Source organism: Scylla paramamosain, chromosome 27 (genome assembly GCF_035594125.1).
Source record: "Scylla paramamosain isolate STU-SP2022 chromosome 27, ASM3559412v1, whole genome shotgun sequence".
NCBI lineage: Eukaryota > Metazoa > Arthropoda > Malacostraca > Decapoda > Portunidae > Scylla > Scylla paramamosain.
Window position 1 is genome coordinate 11,581,809 of NC_087177.1, and position 17,798 is coordinate 11,599,606.

The 17,798-nt window shown below is 38.2% G+C and overlaps 2 protein-coding genes across 4 annotated transcripts in view; one reads left to right on the top strand and one right to left on the bottom strand.

Annotated features, from left to right (window-relative positions):
• LOC135114207 (nischarin-like) overlaps positions 1-1,464 on the bottom strand; it is a 9,941-nt gene extending 8,477 nt beyond the window's left edge. Inside the window, exon 1 of the mRNA XM_064029977.1 lies at positions 1,114-1,464. The gene's annotated coding sequence lies outside the window, so the exon portion shown is untranslated. The remainder of the gene's footprint in view (positions 1-1,113) is intronic.
• Positions 1,465-1,595: 131 nt separating this feature from the next.
• LOC135114206 (general transcription and DNA repair factor IIH helicase subunit XPB-like) overlaps positions 1,596-17,798 on the top strand; it is a 98,438-nt gene continuing 82,235 nt past the window's right edge. The window contains exons 1-3 of one of the 3 annotated variants that reach the window (XM_064029973.1): positions 1,596-1,751; positions 7,883-8,020; positions 9,459-13,571. In XM_064029973.1, the coding sequence (XP_063886043.1) occupies positions 7,898-8,020; positions 9,459-11,705 (2,370 nt within the window). In that variant the 5' untranslated portion in view covers positions 1,596-1,751; positions 7,883-7,897 and the 3' untranslated portion in view covers positions 11,706-13,571. Of the gene's footprint in view, positions 1,752-2,239; positions 2,395-7,882; positions 8,021-9,458; positions 13,572-17,798 lie in introns of those variants that run through there. The other 2 variants (XM_064029971.1, XM_064029975.1) reach the window with 2 other exon arrangements.

The following is a 17,798-nucleotide window of genomic DNA, read 5'->3' on the forward strand; positions in this document are numbered from 1 at the left end:
ACGTCACGGCTGGGGGTTGATGACGTCACAGCGACCGGTATTTACGTACGTACGTATTTCATTTTGAAAATGACCCCTCTAAAAAACGCAGCTAGACAGGAATGCTTTATAAATTTAGACTTGCCACACATTTTAATTAATGCCACAAATAACAACACATTTCAAAACGCAGTAGTATTAAGGATATTTAAAAAGAAGTATCTGGAAACTGTTGGAACCTTCACCCCATTTAAAATCGTTCAGATGTCCACCCATTCTGGCTTAAACATAACGGAAAACACTTTAAAAAATCTAAACTATTTTCTAAAACCATTTAAAGTGAGCTACAAGCACAAATAAAAAATCTACCGAAAAAAAAATTCAATATTATTGGAAGTTGAACACGAATAAAAACAAGTGTACGGTGCACGCATTTCACTGAGCGGGACGGCAACACACTTAAAAAAACACCAACTATTTTTTAAAACCAATAAGAACCTAGTACAGGCTGAAATAAAAAATTTAGTTTTGGTACCGTAAAAAATTACGCCGAAAACGGCCCTCTTATTTACACAAAAACAACGCCAAAATCACCACTTTTCACGCAACACACGCGCTCAAATAACTTAAAAAACAACAAAATATTTTTACAAACCACAAAATCTTAGTTACAAGCCGAAATAAAATACTTAGGAAATAAAAAAAAATAATATTGGAACCGGAGGGGGCTGGGGAGCCTTATCCAAGATGGCGGTGGGGCGCCAGTGGAGGGGACGACCAACCCTTCTCACTCATTTAAACCCTCGCCAAACTTAAACTAAGTAATGGCAGGTATATCTAACGAGCGGATATTAAAAGCCTGGTCATGTGGCTCCGCTTTGCAACAGTATTGGTTTAAAACACTCACAGATAAGATAGATAATGGCTGATAAATAGAGACGACCCAGATTGTTTACATTATGATTAAGTTAAATTTTACGGTTTTTAGCAACGAGACGAGGCTGACACAGGGATATATTGTGCTGGAGGTTAGGTGAGATGCGTTAAAATGAGTTAAAACCGTGGATTGTTCAGTTATTCATTAAAAAGTTACGTTAAGTTACCAAAATTTATTCTAACACTTCCTGACCTTACCTTCCCTGTGGTGGTGATCTACCTTCCTGCCTCCTTGTCACTAAGGCTGGCTGTCTAGCACCTTCTCACAGCCAAACTTTTCTTTATTTTGCTTGTTTTCACCCACTGCTGCCTTCCGGTGTCCACTGCTAGAGTCCACGCCTTCCTCATTACCAACTAAAGAAGGTTTAACTCATGGGTAAGCCTTGGCAGCCACTGTGTAGGCGTGGTTACACAAAAAAAAAAAATCTGTCAGGCTGGGAGTTGAAACAGACGCGTACTAATACCACCAATAGACGCGACACACTGACTGATTTACTTGTCAGACAGCAGTCAGCGTTGCCAGATTGTTTTGCCCATATTATAACCTAAATTCTGCTGTATTTGGAAAGTGGCAGTTTTGCATAATATTTGGAATAATTACATATGTACGATAATTTTACCAGAAGTACAATAATATCAACCTGTGTAGTACGATAATATGGGCAAAACAATCGCAACGCGGTGGAGCAGCATGTCAGTGGTGTCAGTGTGACGCAGCATAGAGACAAGGGGGGACTGTTGCACCATCAGGAGGGTTTCTGGCCATGTGATCACCCCTTAGCTGGCTGGCTGGTGCGGAATCTACTTTACGAAGGACTAACTGCTACCTGTGAGGCGTGAGTAAGAGCAGGGCGTTGGGAGGAAAGGAGGAAGTGGCGGAAGGGCGGGAAGACCAGGTATGGAAGTGGCGGGAGAAGGTGTGGAGGAAGTGAAATATGTACACTTTTTAGAATCCTTGAGTTGATATATCGTTGTGTTGCGATCCTAGGAATTCCCCTTTGGAAATGCGGGCTTTCGGCTCTGTTGACTCATTTTCACGTTTATGTTTGGTTCCCGCAGCGGCAGAGGAAGGGTATGGGCGGTAGGGCTCCAGTCACTTTTACCACCTCTAGAGTCGCGGAGAATCCCACAGAAAAACATAAATACTTTTTAATTATTTAAGGTTGTTAGGTAAATTATAGATGAAGGGTAAATGAGCACGTGACCGCACCAGTTTATTCATGTTATGGGGGTGTGTGTTCCTTCACTTTGAGGAGCATGGGGGGTGTTGCAGGGGAGCAGCCCCTTGCTGATGCACTGAATTCATACTTTTGTCAACTTTTGGTGATTAAGTCTGTTACTGAGTTGGGCCTCCACTCACACCAGTAGGATCACCATTCTGACCTCTTCTGGATGATTTCTGGCAGGCTGTTGTGGTGCAAGCTTTTGTATCCTGTTGCAGCAAGCTGATCTAAACATGTTATGACAAGCCGAATATTAGTAAGTGCAGTTTCTTACAGTGCTTCCAATTTTCTCTTTCTCTTTGCCCAAACACACCATGCTAAAAAAAAAAAGTTCTTCTGTTTCTCTTGTAATGGTTAACAACTTTCACTTTCAATCATTCTATTACTGCAACAAGTGTGCTGTAGTATTTGTCTTACTTGTCATTAATTCAGGTGCTATCACCACAGCCAGTCTGGGGACCCACCGCTGCCACATCCCTCCTCCAACTTCCTATACTAGAGCTGGTCATTGATGGAGTTTGATGTTGCTCGTCTTGAAGTTGGATTGTGTAGGGTTGGAGGCTTGTCTGGTATATTGGTTAGGAATTTGCCCAGCCTCCTCTTGAAAGCCTCTGTGCAGGTCTAACTTAGGTCTCTAATGTCTCTTGGAAGACAGTTGAAGAGCCTCGGCCCCACATATAAGAAGCTTTCAGCCTGGATGGTCTGCATCCTTTGGGAGTGACAGGTCAGTGTCCTCACATAGATCCTGCCAAGCCTGGAGTGGTGCTGGCTCTCATTGTGCTCCTCTCGGTTCTGGGATGGTTTTGTCACTGCTCCCTCTAGGACCTTCCAGACATAGATCATGATTTTTTTTTTTTTTTTTTTTTTTTTTTTTTTTATGTAGGGGGACATTGGCCAAAGGGAACAAAAATCCAATAAAAAAACCCATTGTGATGCCAGTCCCCAAATAGGGTCTGAAGCGGTAGTCAAAATTTAAGGATAAGTGTCTTGAAACTTCCCTCTTGAAGGAATTCAAGTCATAGGAAGGTGGAAATACAGAAGCAGCCAGGGAGTTTCAGAGTTTACCAGAGAAAGGGACGAATGATTGAGAATACCAGTTAACTTGCATTAAAGAGGTAGACAGAACAGGGGTGAGAGAAAGAAGAAAGTCTTGTGCAGTGAGGCTGCAGGATGACGGGAGGTATGCAGTCAGCAAGATCAAAAGAGCAGGTAGCATGAAAATAGCAGTAGAACATAGCTAGAGATGCAACATTTCCATGATGAGAAAGAGGCTGAAGACAGTCAGTTAGAGGAGTTGATGAGATGAAAGCTTTTAATTCCACCCTCTCTAAAAGAGCAGTATGAGTGGAACCTCTCAGACATGTAAAGCATACTCCATACATGGATGGATAAGGCCCTTGTACAGAGTTAGCTGCTGGGGGGTGAGAAAAACTGATAGAGACGTTCCAGAATACCTAACTTCTTAGAAGGTGTTTTAGCTAGAGATGAGATGTGAAGTTTCCAGTTTAGATTATAAGACAAGGACAGACTGAGGATGTTCATTGTAGAAGAGGGGGACAGTTAAGTGTCATTGAAGAAAAGGGAATAGTTGTCTGGAAGGTTGTGTTGAGTTGATAGATGGAGGAATTGAGTTTTTGAGGCATTGAACAATACTAAGTTTACTCTGCCCCAATCAGAAATTTTAGAGAGATTAGAAGTCAGGTGTTCTGTGGCTTCCCTGTGTGAACTGTTTACTTCCTGAAGGTTGAATGTCTGTGAAAAGACATGGAAAAGTGCAGGTTGGTATCATCAGTGTAGGAGTGGATAGGACAAGAAGTTTGGTTTAGAAGATCATTGATGAACAATAGGAAGAGAGTGGGTGACTGGACAGAACCCTGAGGAACACCACTGTTAATAGATTTAGGAGAAGAACAGTGACCATCTACCACAGCAACAAAAGAATGGTCAGAAAGGAAACTTGAGATGAAGTTACAGAGAGAAGATAGAAGCCATAGGAAGATAGTTTGGAAATCAAAGCATTGTGTCAGACTATCAAAAGCTTTTGATATATCAAAGGTAACAGCAAAAGTTTCAAGTTTTCAAGTTTTCCTTGAAGGAAGCCATACTGGTGATCAGATAGAAGATTGTGAAGTGATTGGTGTTTAAAAATCCTGCTGTTGAGGATAGATTAAAAGACTTTAGATAGACAGAAAATTAAAGCAAAAGGACAGTAGTCTGAGGGATTAGAACAGTCACCATTTTTAGGAAAAGGTTGAATGTAGGTAAACTTCCAGCAAAAAGGAAAGGTAGATGTGGACAGACAGAGTTGAAAGAGTTTGACTAGGCATGGTGCAAGCATGGAGGCACAGTTTCAGAGAACAATAGGAGGGACCCTATCAGGTCCATAAGCCTTCCGAGGGTTTAAATAAGCGAGGGCATGGAAAACATCATTGTGAAGAATATTAATAATTAGAATGAAGTAGTCAGAGGGTGGAGGAGAGGGAGGAACAAACTCTGAATCATCCAAGGTAGAGTTTTTGGCAAAGGTTTGAGTGAAGAGTTCACCTATAGAGATAGATGTGATAGCAGTGGTGCCATCTAGTTGAAATAAAGGAGGGAAAGAAGAAGAAGCAAAGTTATTGGAGATGTTTTTGACTAGATACCAGAAGTTGGGAGAGGAGTTAGATCTTGAAAGATTTTGACACTATTATTGAAGGAGTTTTTGGCTAGTTGGAGAACAGACTTGGCAGAAATATAAAGTGCACAAGATTCTGGTGATGGAAGGCTCAAGTACCTTTTGTGGGCCACCTCTTTATCATGTATAGTATGAGAACAGGCTGTGTTAAACCAAGGTTTGGAAGGTTTAGGTCAAGAAAAAGAGTGAGGAATGTATGCCTCCATGCCAGACACTATTACCTCTGTTATGTGCTCTGCACACAGATGGGTCTCTGACATGGAAGCAGTAGTCATTCCAAGGAAAACCAGCAAAATACCTCTTCAGATCTCACCAACTAACAGAGGCAAAATGCCAGAGGCACCTCCACTTAGGGGGATCTTGAGAAGGGATTGGAGTGATAGGACAAGATACATATATGAGATTGTGATCAGAGGAGCCCAATGGAGAAGAGAGGGTAACAACATAAGCAGAAGGATTAGAGGTTAGGAAAAGGTCAAGAATGGACATATTTCCAAGATGGTCAGGAATATAAGTAGTGTGTTGCACCAATTGCTCTAGGTTGTGGAGGATAGCAAAGTTGAAGGGTAGTTCACCAGGATGGTCAGTGAAGGGAGAGCAAAGCCAAAGCTGGTGATGAACATTGAATCCTCCAAGAATAGGGATCTCTGCAAAAGGGAAGAGAGTCAGAATGTGCTCCCCTTTAGAAGTTAAATAGTCAAAGAATTTCTTTTAGTTGGAGGAGTTAGGTGAGAGGTATACAGCACAGATAAATTTAGTTACTGAGTGACTCTGTAGTTGTAACCAGATGGTGGAAAACTCGGAAGATTACAGAGTGTGGGCACAGGAGGAAGTTGTCGTTATGCATTGTGCACATAAATGCAACATCAGCTTTGGGTTGAAAATAAGAATAAAGTAGGAGGGAACAGAAAAGGGGTTACTGTCAGTTGTCTCAGACACCTGTGTTTCAGTGAGGAAAAAAAGATGAGGTTTAGTAGAGGGGAGGTGGTGGTCTACAGATTAAAAATTTGATCTAAGACTGCGAATGTTGCAGAAGTTAATGAAGAAAAAGTTGAGAGGGGTGGCAAGACACTTAGGGTCTATACCAGAAGAGCAGACTGACCTGGGATGATTTCTGGTCCCCTCCCAAGATGGGGACTCCAAGTCTGGTTTAGGAGTCGCCATGTTAATTTTGAATTTTGAGTGAAGGGTGTTTGTGTAATTAGGTGCTTGTAGTTTTGTGTGAAGGAAGAGAGTTGTCTTTAGAGGGCAGGCTGTGTGTGCCTTCTTGTGTTGTGAGACACAATGGGAAACATTTAGTGAGGTCACAGCTGGATTTAACGATAAGTTCACAGCACCCTCTGATCAAGTGCTTTAGATCTCAATGGGAGTAATTATCATTTTCGTAGGTGCCTACTGCCTCTTCCCTGCCTTTTTTTTTTGCCTTTGTAGGGAGTACAGATTGAGGTATTTCAACCTCTTCCAATAATTTACTGCACCTTTGGCCAGTCTCTCAGTGAATGTCCTCTACACTTGCTCAGTTTTCTGTATATCTTTTATTCTGTGAGGGGACCACACCTGATGTACATATTCCATCCTGGAGATGACCAGAATCTTCCACAGCAGCAGCAGATGTTGTAGTTCTCTTGTCTGGAAGGTGTGGAGGATCCACCTGCTCATTCTTTTGGCTGATTTGGCATTGTGATTATGTGTGTTCCAGACCTGCAGTCACCACTCATCCTGCACTCTCAAGTCTTTGACAGTGCTCTTGGTTTCTATCTTGTTGCTTTCTACTATGTATTTATTTTGTTTTAGTTGTTCGTTGGTGCCATACTCTATTACTTCAAACTTTTTGCTGTTAAACATCATGTTGTTTTTGTTTGACCAATTGCATACTGTCTAGTTCTTTTTGGAGTTTTCTGAGTCCTCTGCATTTGTTATTTTCTGTGATATTCTTGTAATGTCAACAAATGATGATACTCGGAAGGATGTTACTGTCTGATCGACGTCTCTTATCATGATAAAGAACAGCAGGGGGCTGAGCACTGAGCCCTGTGGCACACTGCTGGTTACTGCAGTAATTCTTGAGTGAGCAGCCTCCACTCTCACTATCTGTTTTCTGTTCATCAGGAAGCCATGCAATGAGATGCCCAATTTGCCTGTAATGCTTACACTTCTTATCTTGTGATGCAGTACTCTGTGATCTACTTTATCAAATGCTTTAGCAAAATCAAGGTAGATCATGTCAACATTCTTTCCAGTACTCACATCCTTCATTATGTTTGCATGATGGTCCAGAAGCTGGGAGAGACATGACCTTCCTCTGTAGAACCCATGCTGTCCTGGGTTAAACTTTTCAGTCTCTTCTAGAAACTTTATTAGTGCCTTCCTCATGAATCTCTCGAACACTTTAATGAGATGGGAGATGAGATAGACTGGTCTATAATTTGCTGCCATCCCCCTAGATCCACCTTTGAAAATTGGAGTGATCAGCCTATCCTTGTGTATTCCTGGAATGACTCCTTTATCCAGGGATTTCCTCCAGATCTTATAGATGGGGATAGCTAGTGTGTTCATACAGGCCTTTAAAAAATTGCAGGTATGTTATCTGGTCCAGCTGATAAGTTTTGTTTCATCTCATTGATGGCCTCAGTAATGTCATTAGGTATAAATACTATATCACCCATAGTGGCTTTGTCATTCTCATTATTGAAAAAGACTTTTGGTTCCAGGATGACTTTGTCTGGTGATGGTTTACTGTATTGTATTGTTCTTCCAGTATGTTTGCCATTATCTGCAGGTCATCCATTAACTCCCCTTCACTATTGTCCAAAGGACTTGTTTTTGTTTGTTTTGTTTTGTTTCTTCAGCAATTTATTTCTTTCCCTTATAAGTATTCTTCTGTCTCTGGATATGTTGTTTTGCTTCATGTTTCTTTTTTTTTTTCTGGTATATATTTCACACATATATCTTCATGTATTCTGATGAATGTGCTATGTGCAGAGGCTAAAGGAAGGAGTATTAAAATTAAACTAAATAATATATAGGTACAGTAATTTCTGAAAGCATCTCAAGGCAAACTTTCTTTCAGATTGTAGCCATCATCATGGGCAAGAAACACAGGTTCTATGAAAAAGGCAAAAAGAGGCGCCGGGATGATCTTCCTCCTGATGAAGATGAAGACCTGGAGCTGGACGGAGTGCCAAAAGCATCAACAGAAAATGTTGAGGTATGATGATGGTTTTGTCTTTGTTTCCAAACTTTTTCTCTGTCTTTCTTTTGTCAGTTTCTCAGTTTGTGCCACTGGGACCAACTTTGTTCCTGTTGTAGACATACAACGTCTAATTTGCTTTAAACTAAGGTTTTTGTCAATTATTAAAATTGACATGTGAAACTTATTATTATGTTTTCATTAATTATCATTATCACTTAGATTATTTCCTTTCCTCTCATCAAGAAGTCAACAGTTCTGTACTCAAAACTATTATGGAGAAGAATGGAGCAGTAATTGTTTATAGAATGACTATATAGTGTTCTCCCAGAATTGTACCTTTTTAGGTATATTAGAAAACTGGATCACAACTTGTTATCTTCAGCTGATTATACATAACAACAATCACTGTGATAACAGTTAAATAAATCCACTGTTCATGTTCCTGATACCCACAGCAAACAATAATTCCTGAAGGAAGATGTTTTAACTTCCTTGAAATGTGTAATCATATGCTAACATGGCATGTCAGAGTACAACAATGCAAATTACGTATTTCTTAGTATAGCTTGAGAAGTTCTGGCTTGTGTATTTATCATCATCATCATTGACTGAAATTTATATCTGTCAAAGTTAAAAGGCATCAGTGAAAGAAAATGAAAGAGCCTAATATATACTTAGGCCCATCCATTTATATCTTGGTTATGTTGCATGTGATACAGAGGTGTGTGCATAATCCATTACTTCTTGACTGAAGGACTGAAAAGATGTGCTTTAACAGGAATTCTGTCTTTAAATATATATTTACAAGAGCTTAATATGAAGCTTTTGTTTACTGTAAGAAGCTTATGCACTGGTAGTATCATGTAATCATTCATCAGTGTTCTGTTGTTACCATGGACCATGACTATAGACAAACCACCACTGTCACCATACGGGATTCCCATGAATGCAGCCATGGTTTATGAGTGGATGGATTATACAGAGATCGCTTCATGTATCATATAAAAAGGCATAAGAAGGAAGCATTAAGGCCTCGTGATTGATAGAAAGACCTTCCAAAGCATCCTGACTAAAAAGTGCTCATTATCATTATCTGCCTTATTAGAAGAAAGGTCTCAGCTAGTTTCTGACCAGAATACTTGCTGGAGCTTTTTTCCTAGCATTTATCTCTTTTCTTGGGAGTACTGTACTTAGCAGTAACTTATACCTTCTCTTGCATGGATCTTGATGCTTGCTTGAAGACAGTCTTGCAAATATGCTTTCCCTGAAATAGACAATGTTCGAGAAGCACTAATTTTATGAGTTTGATTGCATTAAATCATCAGTTTCTCACCTTGTCAGTTCAGATAAGTGGCACATGTGATACATATCAGATATTGAAACCTATTAAAGAAGGATTTTCAGTACTATTAAGAGGAAGGAAATCAGAGTATTCATTGATCACAATTTTCAGGAGGATGGTGACCAGAAAACTTCCAAGGACCAGTATGGTGCCTTTGACTATCGGCCGCACATAAAACTGAAAGATGATCATTCATCACGGCCTCTCTGGATTGCTGCGAATGGCCACATCTTCTTGGAGTCTTTTTCTCCTGTCTACAAACATGCCAAGGACTTCCTGATCACCATTGCTGAACCTGTCTGTCGCCCTGAACACATCCACGAGTACAAGCTGACAGCCTACTCTTTATATGCAGCAGTTAGTGTTGGCTTACAAACACATGACATCATAGAATATTTGACAAGACTTTGCAAGACTTCATTGCCACCTGGGATTTGTGAGTTCATACAAAACTGTACACTGTCATATGGAAAGGTGAAGTTAGTGTTGAAAAAAAATCGTTACTATGTTGAGAGTGATTTTCCTGATGTAATCCAAAAACTTGTGAAAGAACCTAGGATTCAGGAATGCATGATCAGTCCTAATGAAGGAGTAGTGAGTACAGAAAAACAAAAATCACGTGACATCATGTTCACCAGCCATCAGGCTCAGATGGCTGGCAGTACAGAAGACCCTGCCAATGCCCAGAAGCCAGAGTCTGAACAAGCAAATGGAGAAAACAAAGACAAAGATAAAGATGCTGTTCCTGAGGACATCACAAGCTTTTATGATAAAGTTGAAGAAGAGGAAGAAGAAGAAGGAAACATGAAAACACTCTCTTTCGAGGTTAATCAGGATAAAATTGAAACTTTGCAGAAGACATGCATTGTTCTTGATTATCCTCTGTTAGCAGAGTATGATTTCAAGAATGATACTATAAATGAAGACATCAAAATAGATCTTAAGCCTTCAGCTGTGTTAAGGCCATACCAAGAGAAGAGCTTGAGAAAAATGTTTGGAAATGGTCGAGCAAGGTCAGGAATCATTGTTCTTCCATGTGGTGCTGGCAAGAGTTTGGTTGGTGTTACCGCTTGTTGCACTGTTAATAAAAAGGCCTTAGTTTTGTGCAACTCTGGAGTGTCAGTGGAACAGTGGAAGCAACAATTTAAAATGTGGTCCACAGCTACAGATGACATGATATGTAGATTCACCTCTGATGCTAAAGACAAACCTTTTAATGCTGGTATTTTAGTAACAACCTATGCTATGATCTCTCACAACCAGAAGAGGGCTTATGAAGCAGAGCAAACAATGAACTGGCTAAAGGAGCAGGAATGGGGTATAATGGTTCTAGATGAGGTGCACACCATTCCAGCAAAAATGTTCAGGAGGGTCCTCACCATCGTTCAGGCACATTGCAAATTAGGATTAACTGCTACTCTTGTCCGAGAAGATGACAAGATTGCAGATCTGAACTTCCTGATTGGTCCAAAATTGTATGAAGCTAATTGGTTGGAGTTGCAGAAGGAAGGCTTCATTGCCAAGGTGCAGTGTGCTGAAGTCTGGTGTCCTATGACCCCTGAGTTTTACCGGGAGTATCTAATGGGCAAGGTGTCTGATCAAAAGATTAAATTGCTGTGTGCCATGAACCCTAATAAGTTTAGGACTTGTGAATTTCTGATCAAATATCATGAGAATCGTAGTGATAAAATTATTGTCTTTATTGATGAGGTTTTTGCGTTGATTCATTATGCAAAGACAATGCAGAAACCATACATCTGTGGTAAAACTGGACAAAAAGAACGGATGACCATCATTCAGAACTTCAAACTGAACCCTAAAGTTAACACAATCTTTTTCAGTAGGGTTGCAGACACATCGTTTGACATTCCTGAAGCAAATGTCTTGATTGAAATTTCCTCCCAAGGAGGATCACGTCGACAGGAAGCTCAGAGGTTAGGTCGAATCTTGAGGGCCAAAAAAGGTGCCATAGCAGAGAACTTCAATGCTTTCTTCTATGCACTGTTGTCTCAGGACACCAGAGAGATGGGGTATTCACGGAAAAGACAGAGTTTTCTGATCAACCAAGGGTATGCCTATCAAGTAATTACTCCTGCCCAGATGGTTGGTATGGATGAAGAACAATTGCATTATAGCACAAAAGAAGAAAAGGTGCATCTTTTAGAGCAGATTTTAGCAGCCTCTGAGGCTGACATGTATGAAGAGGGAGTTTTTGGAGAGCGAGGTGGTGCAGGATCTCAGCGTAAGGCAGGAAATATTGGCTCACTGTCTGGTGCTGATGACTCAATTTATGGAGAGAAAAGAAAGGGTTCAAAGAAGGATCATCAGCATTACTTATTCAAGAAATTCAGGTCTTGAAGTTTTCACATAGTTTTTGTAAATAGATCATATTTATAGCTGGATGAGGGTTAGTGTTCTTTGTGCATTGTGAAGTTTTTGTAAATAGATCATATTTATAGCTGGATGAGGGTTAGTGTTCTTTGTGCATTGTGATCCTTGGTTAACAAACAATCTTGTATTGTGTATTAACAATGTATGTACTATATTGCTAGATAATGCACAGATGCACAATATACTATATGTTTTCTTTCATAAAATCTGCATATTTGTTTCAAGGAATTATTTGACTTTATATTTATTGTCATTGTTGGTGTATTTATATTTACTTAACTCCATATTAAACCACAGAAAGCTGTATATATATATATATATATATATATATATATATATATATATATATATATATATATATATATATATATATATATATATATATATATATATATATATATATATATATATATATATATATATACACATACACATACAGTGGAAGCTCACTTATTGAATGCCTCCCTTTTTTAACAAATTGGCTTTCAAACAAAATTTTGAACTCATTATTCCTTCAGTCGCAGCACCATAATTTGGTTTTAGAACAAAGTTACTAGATTTCAGATATTAAAAGACATAGCAAAAGCTGCCATTTATTACTAATTTGTATATTTTTAGAAAATATTTACATTTTTATATATTTTTGGAGGAAAGACACAGTGTAAGACAGTAATTCAATCTTTGAAATAAGGTACATGTGATTCTGTTGAAAAGCCTCGATGTAAACAGTTTTTTGATGCTCAGGAGTCATCCTGAGCCACTTGAGGCTTGGAATGATCTCCAATGCCATCACTACTGCACAACTGCATTTTTCCAGTAGCTTTTACCCAGCAACAAGATGTCTAAGTGTTATGATCAACTTCACTTTGGCGGTAAATGGGTTGCTCCTTTCTGTGTCCTGTAAGGCTTCCCTCACTAGGTCAGTGACAAAGAGAATACCTGCACAGTCTAAACAATATCTTCTGATGAGTTCTGTGTCACTAAGTTCATTCAATACGTTCTTTCTTGACAATTTGTGAGCTGGAGATGTTATGAAGCAGCCATCTTGGCTATGGGAGTGTCTGTCATAAGCTGCTAAGACAAGGTAGACTGGGAACAGATTAATCCATTTTACATTGATTCCTAAGGGGAAAATAGTTTCGGTTTACAAACATTTTGGATTTCAAATGGCATCCAGGAATGAATTACATTCTAAAACTGAGGTTTCACTGTACACATATATTACTGTGCATCAAAATATTATTATAGAGTTAGCTCTACCAGTAAAATAAGTGATTGACTCATATTACATCTTTCACTATATACTCTGGTTGCTAGTGATGGATGTCCCTTCATGCTCAAAGCATCTCAAGCTCCTTTCTCCCCTTCCTCTCATGTACTCTTGTATGTTGTCCTTCATTTCAATGTGATCTTTCCCTTGTGACCACGAAATCTACCAAAATCATATGCTCTTTGTTATCTCACATTCTGCCATTCTTTCCACTTGACCAAATCACATCAGGATACAGGTGGTACATTTCATCCTTCCCAACCACTCCACATTTTACCTTACATCTTTAATTGATATGAGATATATTAAACTTTTATTATTGTCACCATCCATTTTTCTCAGCCTCACATAACAGACTAATTAATTCCCAAACACTTTCTCATGATCCATGAATACACCCTAAACTTTATTCTTTCATTTGCATTTTCTCAGTAGTCATAATGGGTAGTGACACACACACACACACACACACACACACACACACACACACACACACACACACACACACACACACACACACACACACACACACACACACACACACACACACACACACACACACATGCCTCCTATCCTTCCTCAACTCAATCCTTTCCTTGTATAATTTTTTGCACCTTTTCCATCACAAACTACAAGGGAGATTCCCAGCTTACAACAATGCAAATCCTATTACTCAAACATAGTTCTAAGTTGTAGATGCTTATATATATATATATATATATATATATATATATATATATATATATATATATATATATATATATATATATATATATATATATATATATATATATATATATATATACAGAAGCATCTACAATTTAGAACTATGGTTGAGTAACCTTGTAGAATCAAGGGGCCAAACTCTGCTTTTATTAAGGAGTCACAGGCTTTCCTTCTTGTGATTAAAAGAAAGAACCCCCATTAACTACATATACATGTTGATGGCATTAACATCTTAATATTTTATTATCATCTACAGTAGCAAAAAGAAAAAAATACAGATATATGATGATTAATGGCATTTATTAGATTCAAATAGGTTTGTTTGCATTGTGAAGGTTTGCTAGCAAAATTAAGTATATCTTAAGATATTAAATAACCAAAATTGTAGAAAATTTAAAATATAAACTCAAACAAATGAAAAGATAAGAAGAAAAGCTCTTATTATCACGTCTGGTACACCCGTTTATTAGAATATGATCTGGTTGGAAGAAGAGTGCTCTGCTCTGTGTCATGGAAAGCAGCGGAAAAGGATGGAGCAAAGGAACTGAGAAACCAAGTTCTGTTATGTATCCATTCCTACACTGAGGCAAAGCATAACATCATGCCTCAGCCACCTCCCTTTGAAAGGAGATCCCAGCCTGGTACAACATACCTAGATAGTTGGGTCATAGTAGCTTGGTGGATTGCATGGTGGGGTACATAAGCCACAGGATGTCAGTATCAGGCTAAAAGTTCATGTATTATTTTTTATTCAAAGAAATTGCTATGGAAAGCTTGATGTCGTATTCAAGAGTTTGCTAACATTTTTCACTTCCATTAAAATTATTAATTTACACCTTAAGAAATTAATTATTGGATCAGAATTCTGTTGTTGGTGTGTGAACAGTTACTTGTGTCATTATTAGAGGTAACAATTATTGTTGAGATCCCATTTTGTTACTAACACCAGAACATTACAGTATTATGATAGGAAAAAGGATGTCATAGCAATATATGTGTATGATTTTTTTTTTAGTTATCTAGATGTATATGAAGTATTTTCATCTGGTAGGAGAAAAAAGGAGATGCGGCAGGATGATGCTTAACATAATGAACATGATTTGAGAGTATATGTCTGTAGAAAAGAATTTATATATTTTATTATTTAATTCAATTGGCTGAAATTCTATGTTGTGAATTTGTCAAACTCCTGTTCTCTTGGTTGATATATCTGAATGTGCCTCTGATCAGTGGTTAGTATTAGTATTGTGGAATTTATAAATAATACTGAAAGCGTTTCCCCTGGTGGTTTCCTTAACCTGAGTTCTCATGGACTTGAATCCATGAACATAAATCAGAAGGTTTTCCTTCTGTGTGGTTCTTAATGGTAGCAAACTTGACTTGTTAACCACAATGTCAAGAGGCTTGGGTGTACTGAAAGAGAGGAAAAGAGGATCTGTAACAGCACTCAGAGAATCCAATGAGTAAGACAGAAAAAGGAGCATGCTTTGAATTGAGAGCATTAGAGAAAAGGATGATAAGAGCTGGGATAAGTGTGCTAAACATTTTGAAGTGAAAGGTTGTGTACCAGTAGGAGGATCTGAGGAGCAGCACTGTCAGTAAATTTTTTTTATTATTCCCCTTCTTACATAAGAAAAAATAAATAAATAGGATGATAATGGGTGGGTATGGGGTTTGGTGAACTATTGGTGTAATGAGTTGGGAAGCAGATTCTTGTAAGCATTTAGTCTTTTTTTTATTTATTTATTTATTTATTATTTTTATATAGGAGGAACACTGGCCAAGGGCAACAAAAGTCCAACAAAAAAAAAAATAAAAAAAGCCCACTGAGATGCCAGTCCCAGAAAAGGGTCCAAAGCGGTAGTCAAAAAATTGAAGGATAAGTGTCTTGAAACCTCCCATAGGAAGGTAGAAATACAGAAGTAGGCAGAAAGATGCAGAGTTTACCAAAGAAGAGGATGAATTATTGAGAATACTGGTTAACTTGCATTAGAGAGGTGGACATGATAGGGGTGAGAGAAAGAAGAAAGTCTTGTGCAGCGAGGCCGCGGGAGAAGGGGAGGCATGCAGTTAGCAAGATCAGAAGAGCAGTTAGCATGAAAATAGCGGTAGAAGATAGTTAAAGGTGCAACATTGCGGCGATGAGAGAGAGGCTGAAGACAGTTTGATGATAATAATGATTATGATGCTTATGATGATGGTGATGATGAAGTAACTGTAAGAAAATCACAGAAGTTTGAACTTTCTACACAGCTATAACATGGCTAGTATTTGTACTTGTGAGATAATACATATTTGTGATGTGTGCCTGTGTCTGTCTTGTGTCTCATGAACAAACCATATGCAGCAATCTTTATGTTTTAAGATTCTGTAATTTTGAAAAATGTTTTAATCGCAAAAAAAAAAAAGTAAATAAATAAATAAAAATAAATAAATAAAAATAAAATAAATAAATAAATAAATAAATAAAAATAAATAAAACAAATAAATAAATAAATAAATAAAATACAAAATAAATAAATAAATACAGATCCACATCTTAAAAATAGTAAGAATAAATAAATAAATAAATAAATAAATAAATAAATCACAGTATTTTTATCTGAAACTGTAGATATTTTTCTTATACTTAAAAAGAGACAGCGTATGTTCATAGGAACGTTGAGTAAATAATGATATTTTCCTTACGTGAATAAATAATAATATGTTCCGTACTTAATTACAAAAGTGACATTGAATATATGCAAAATATTCTCTTGAGTTCATAGGACTGATGCGTACATAATAACCATACTCATATTCAACTTTCAAAAGAGATTTAGAAAGTAAAAAAAAAAAAAAAACACTATTGATCGATGTATACTTTCTATGTCAATATTCCTCTGCTTTTCAAGATTTAATAGACAAAATTTTTATATCTTTGATGCCTAGAGTGGAATTTTTGAGCAATACCGCTTTGTGTTTGCGCCGTGTGAGCGTCGCCGTGATGTCGGAGAAGTTGGTGCAGATACGAGTTATCTGTCCCTTGTGGGGTTGTTTGCAGCCACACACAAGGCATTGAAATCTTAGTGAAATAACGGCTAATGAGGAAATAGCAACATTAGCGTTTTCGTCCAAGGGCTAAGTTAGGTTTAGATTCATTCCGTTCACTAATTTGACCGCTGATCCTTTCCTTTCATTGTATAGATTATGATATGAAAAAAAAAAAAAAAAATCCTATTGTGCCAAGAAATAAACATTCAGTGCCTGGAAACTAGTAGGATAAGGTTATGTCCATAATCCCCGATATTTGTTGAGGGGCAGTCCCACCTTGATGGCTTCGTGGAAAAATAAATCCATCTATACTCAGACTGACGTTCCTCCTTAGAGTTGGAGGTGAGGTGGGTGGGCGTGAGGCCATATTCTGAAACACCTCCGCGCAGTATCTCCACTACATTTTAAAGGTTCTAGTTGAAGTTGCACTGATATAAAGAGTGTTTTTCATGGTTGTAGAGGCAGATTGGCAAGATTTCTATATTGTTAACAGAAGAAGCACTCTTGAGAACCCAGTTAATCATTTCTATGGCCTTTGAAAATAAATAGTCGTGGTGAGAGAGCAAATCGTTCCAGAATACGGGCCCACATCTCACTCCAGGAACAAAATTACAGAGGCGAGGCTCCCGTGTTCTTAAGCTCCCTCGGTCTCCGACACTCGTCTTTTACAATAGATAGGGAATTAGATCTGAGACCGCGAAAGTTGCAGAAGTTATTTTAGTAAAAACTGTAGGGAAATATTAGGGTACGGTGCTGTCATGGACGAGAATAATTTTCTATATCTTGGGTTTGTTTTTGTGTAAGTATACTCGTATGATGTGCGTGGGCAGCGTGAGGTAATGTGAGAAGTATAGAGGCTATATTATCATGAGTTTGCTCCCCTTTTAGTATATTATTTGTGTGGGTAATGTGAGGTAATGTGAAAAGCAGGAAACTCTATGGCCCTAGAAATCGAGTTAATAAGCAGCAAGGCGTAATTATTATAGCATTCCAGCCGCCATCCCCCCCAACACGAAATCACCCGCCTTCTC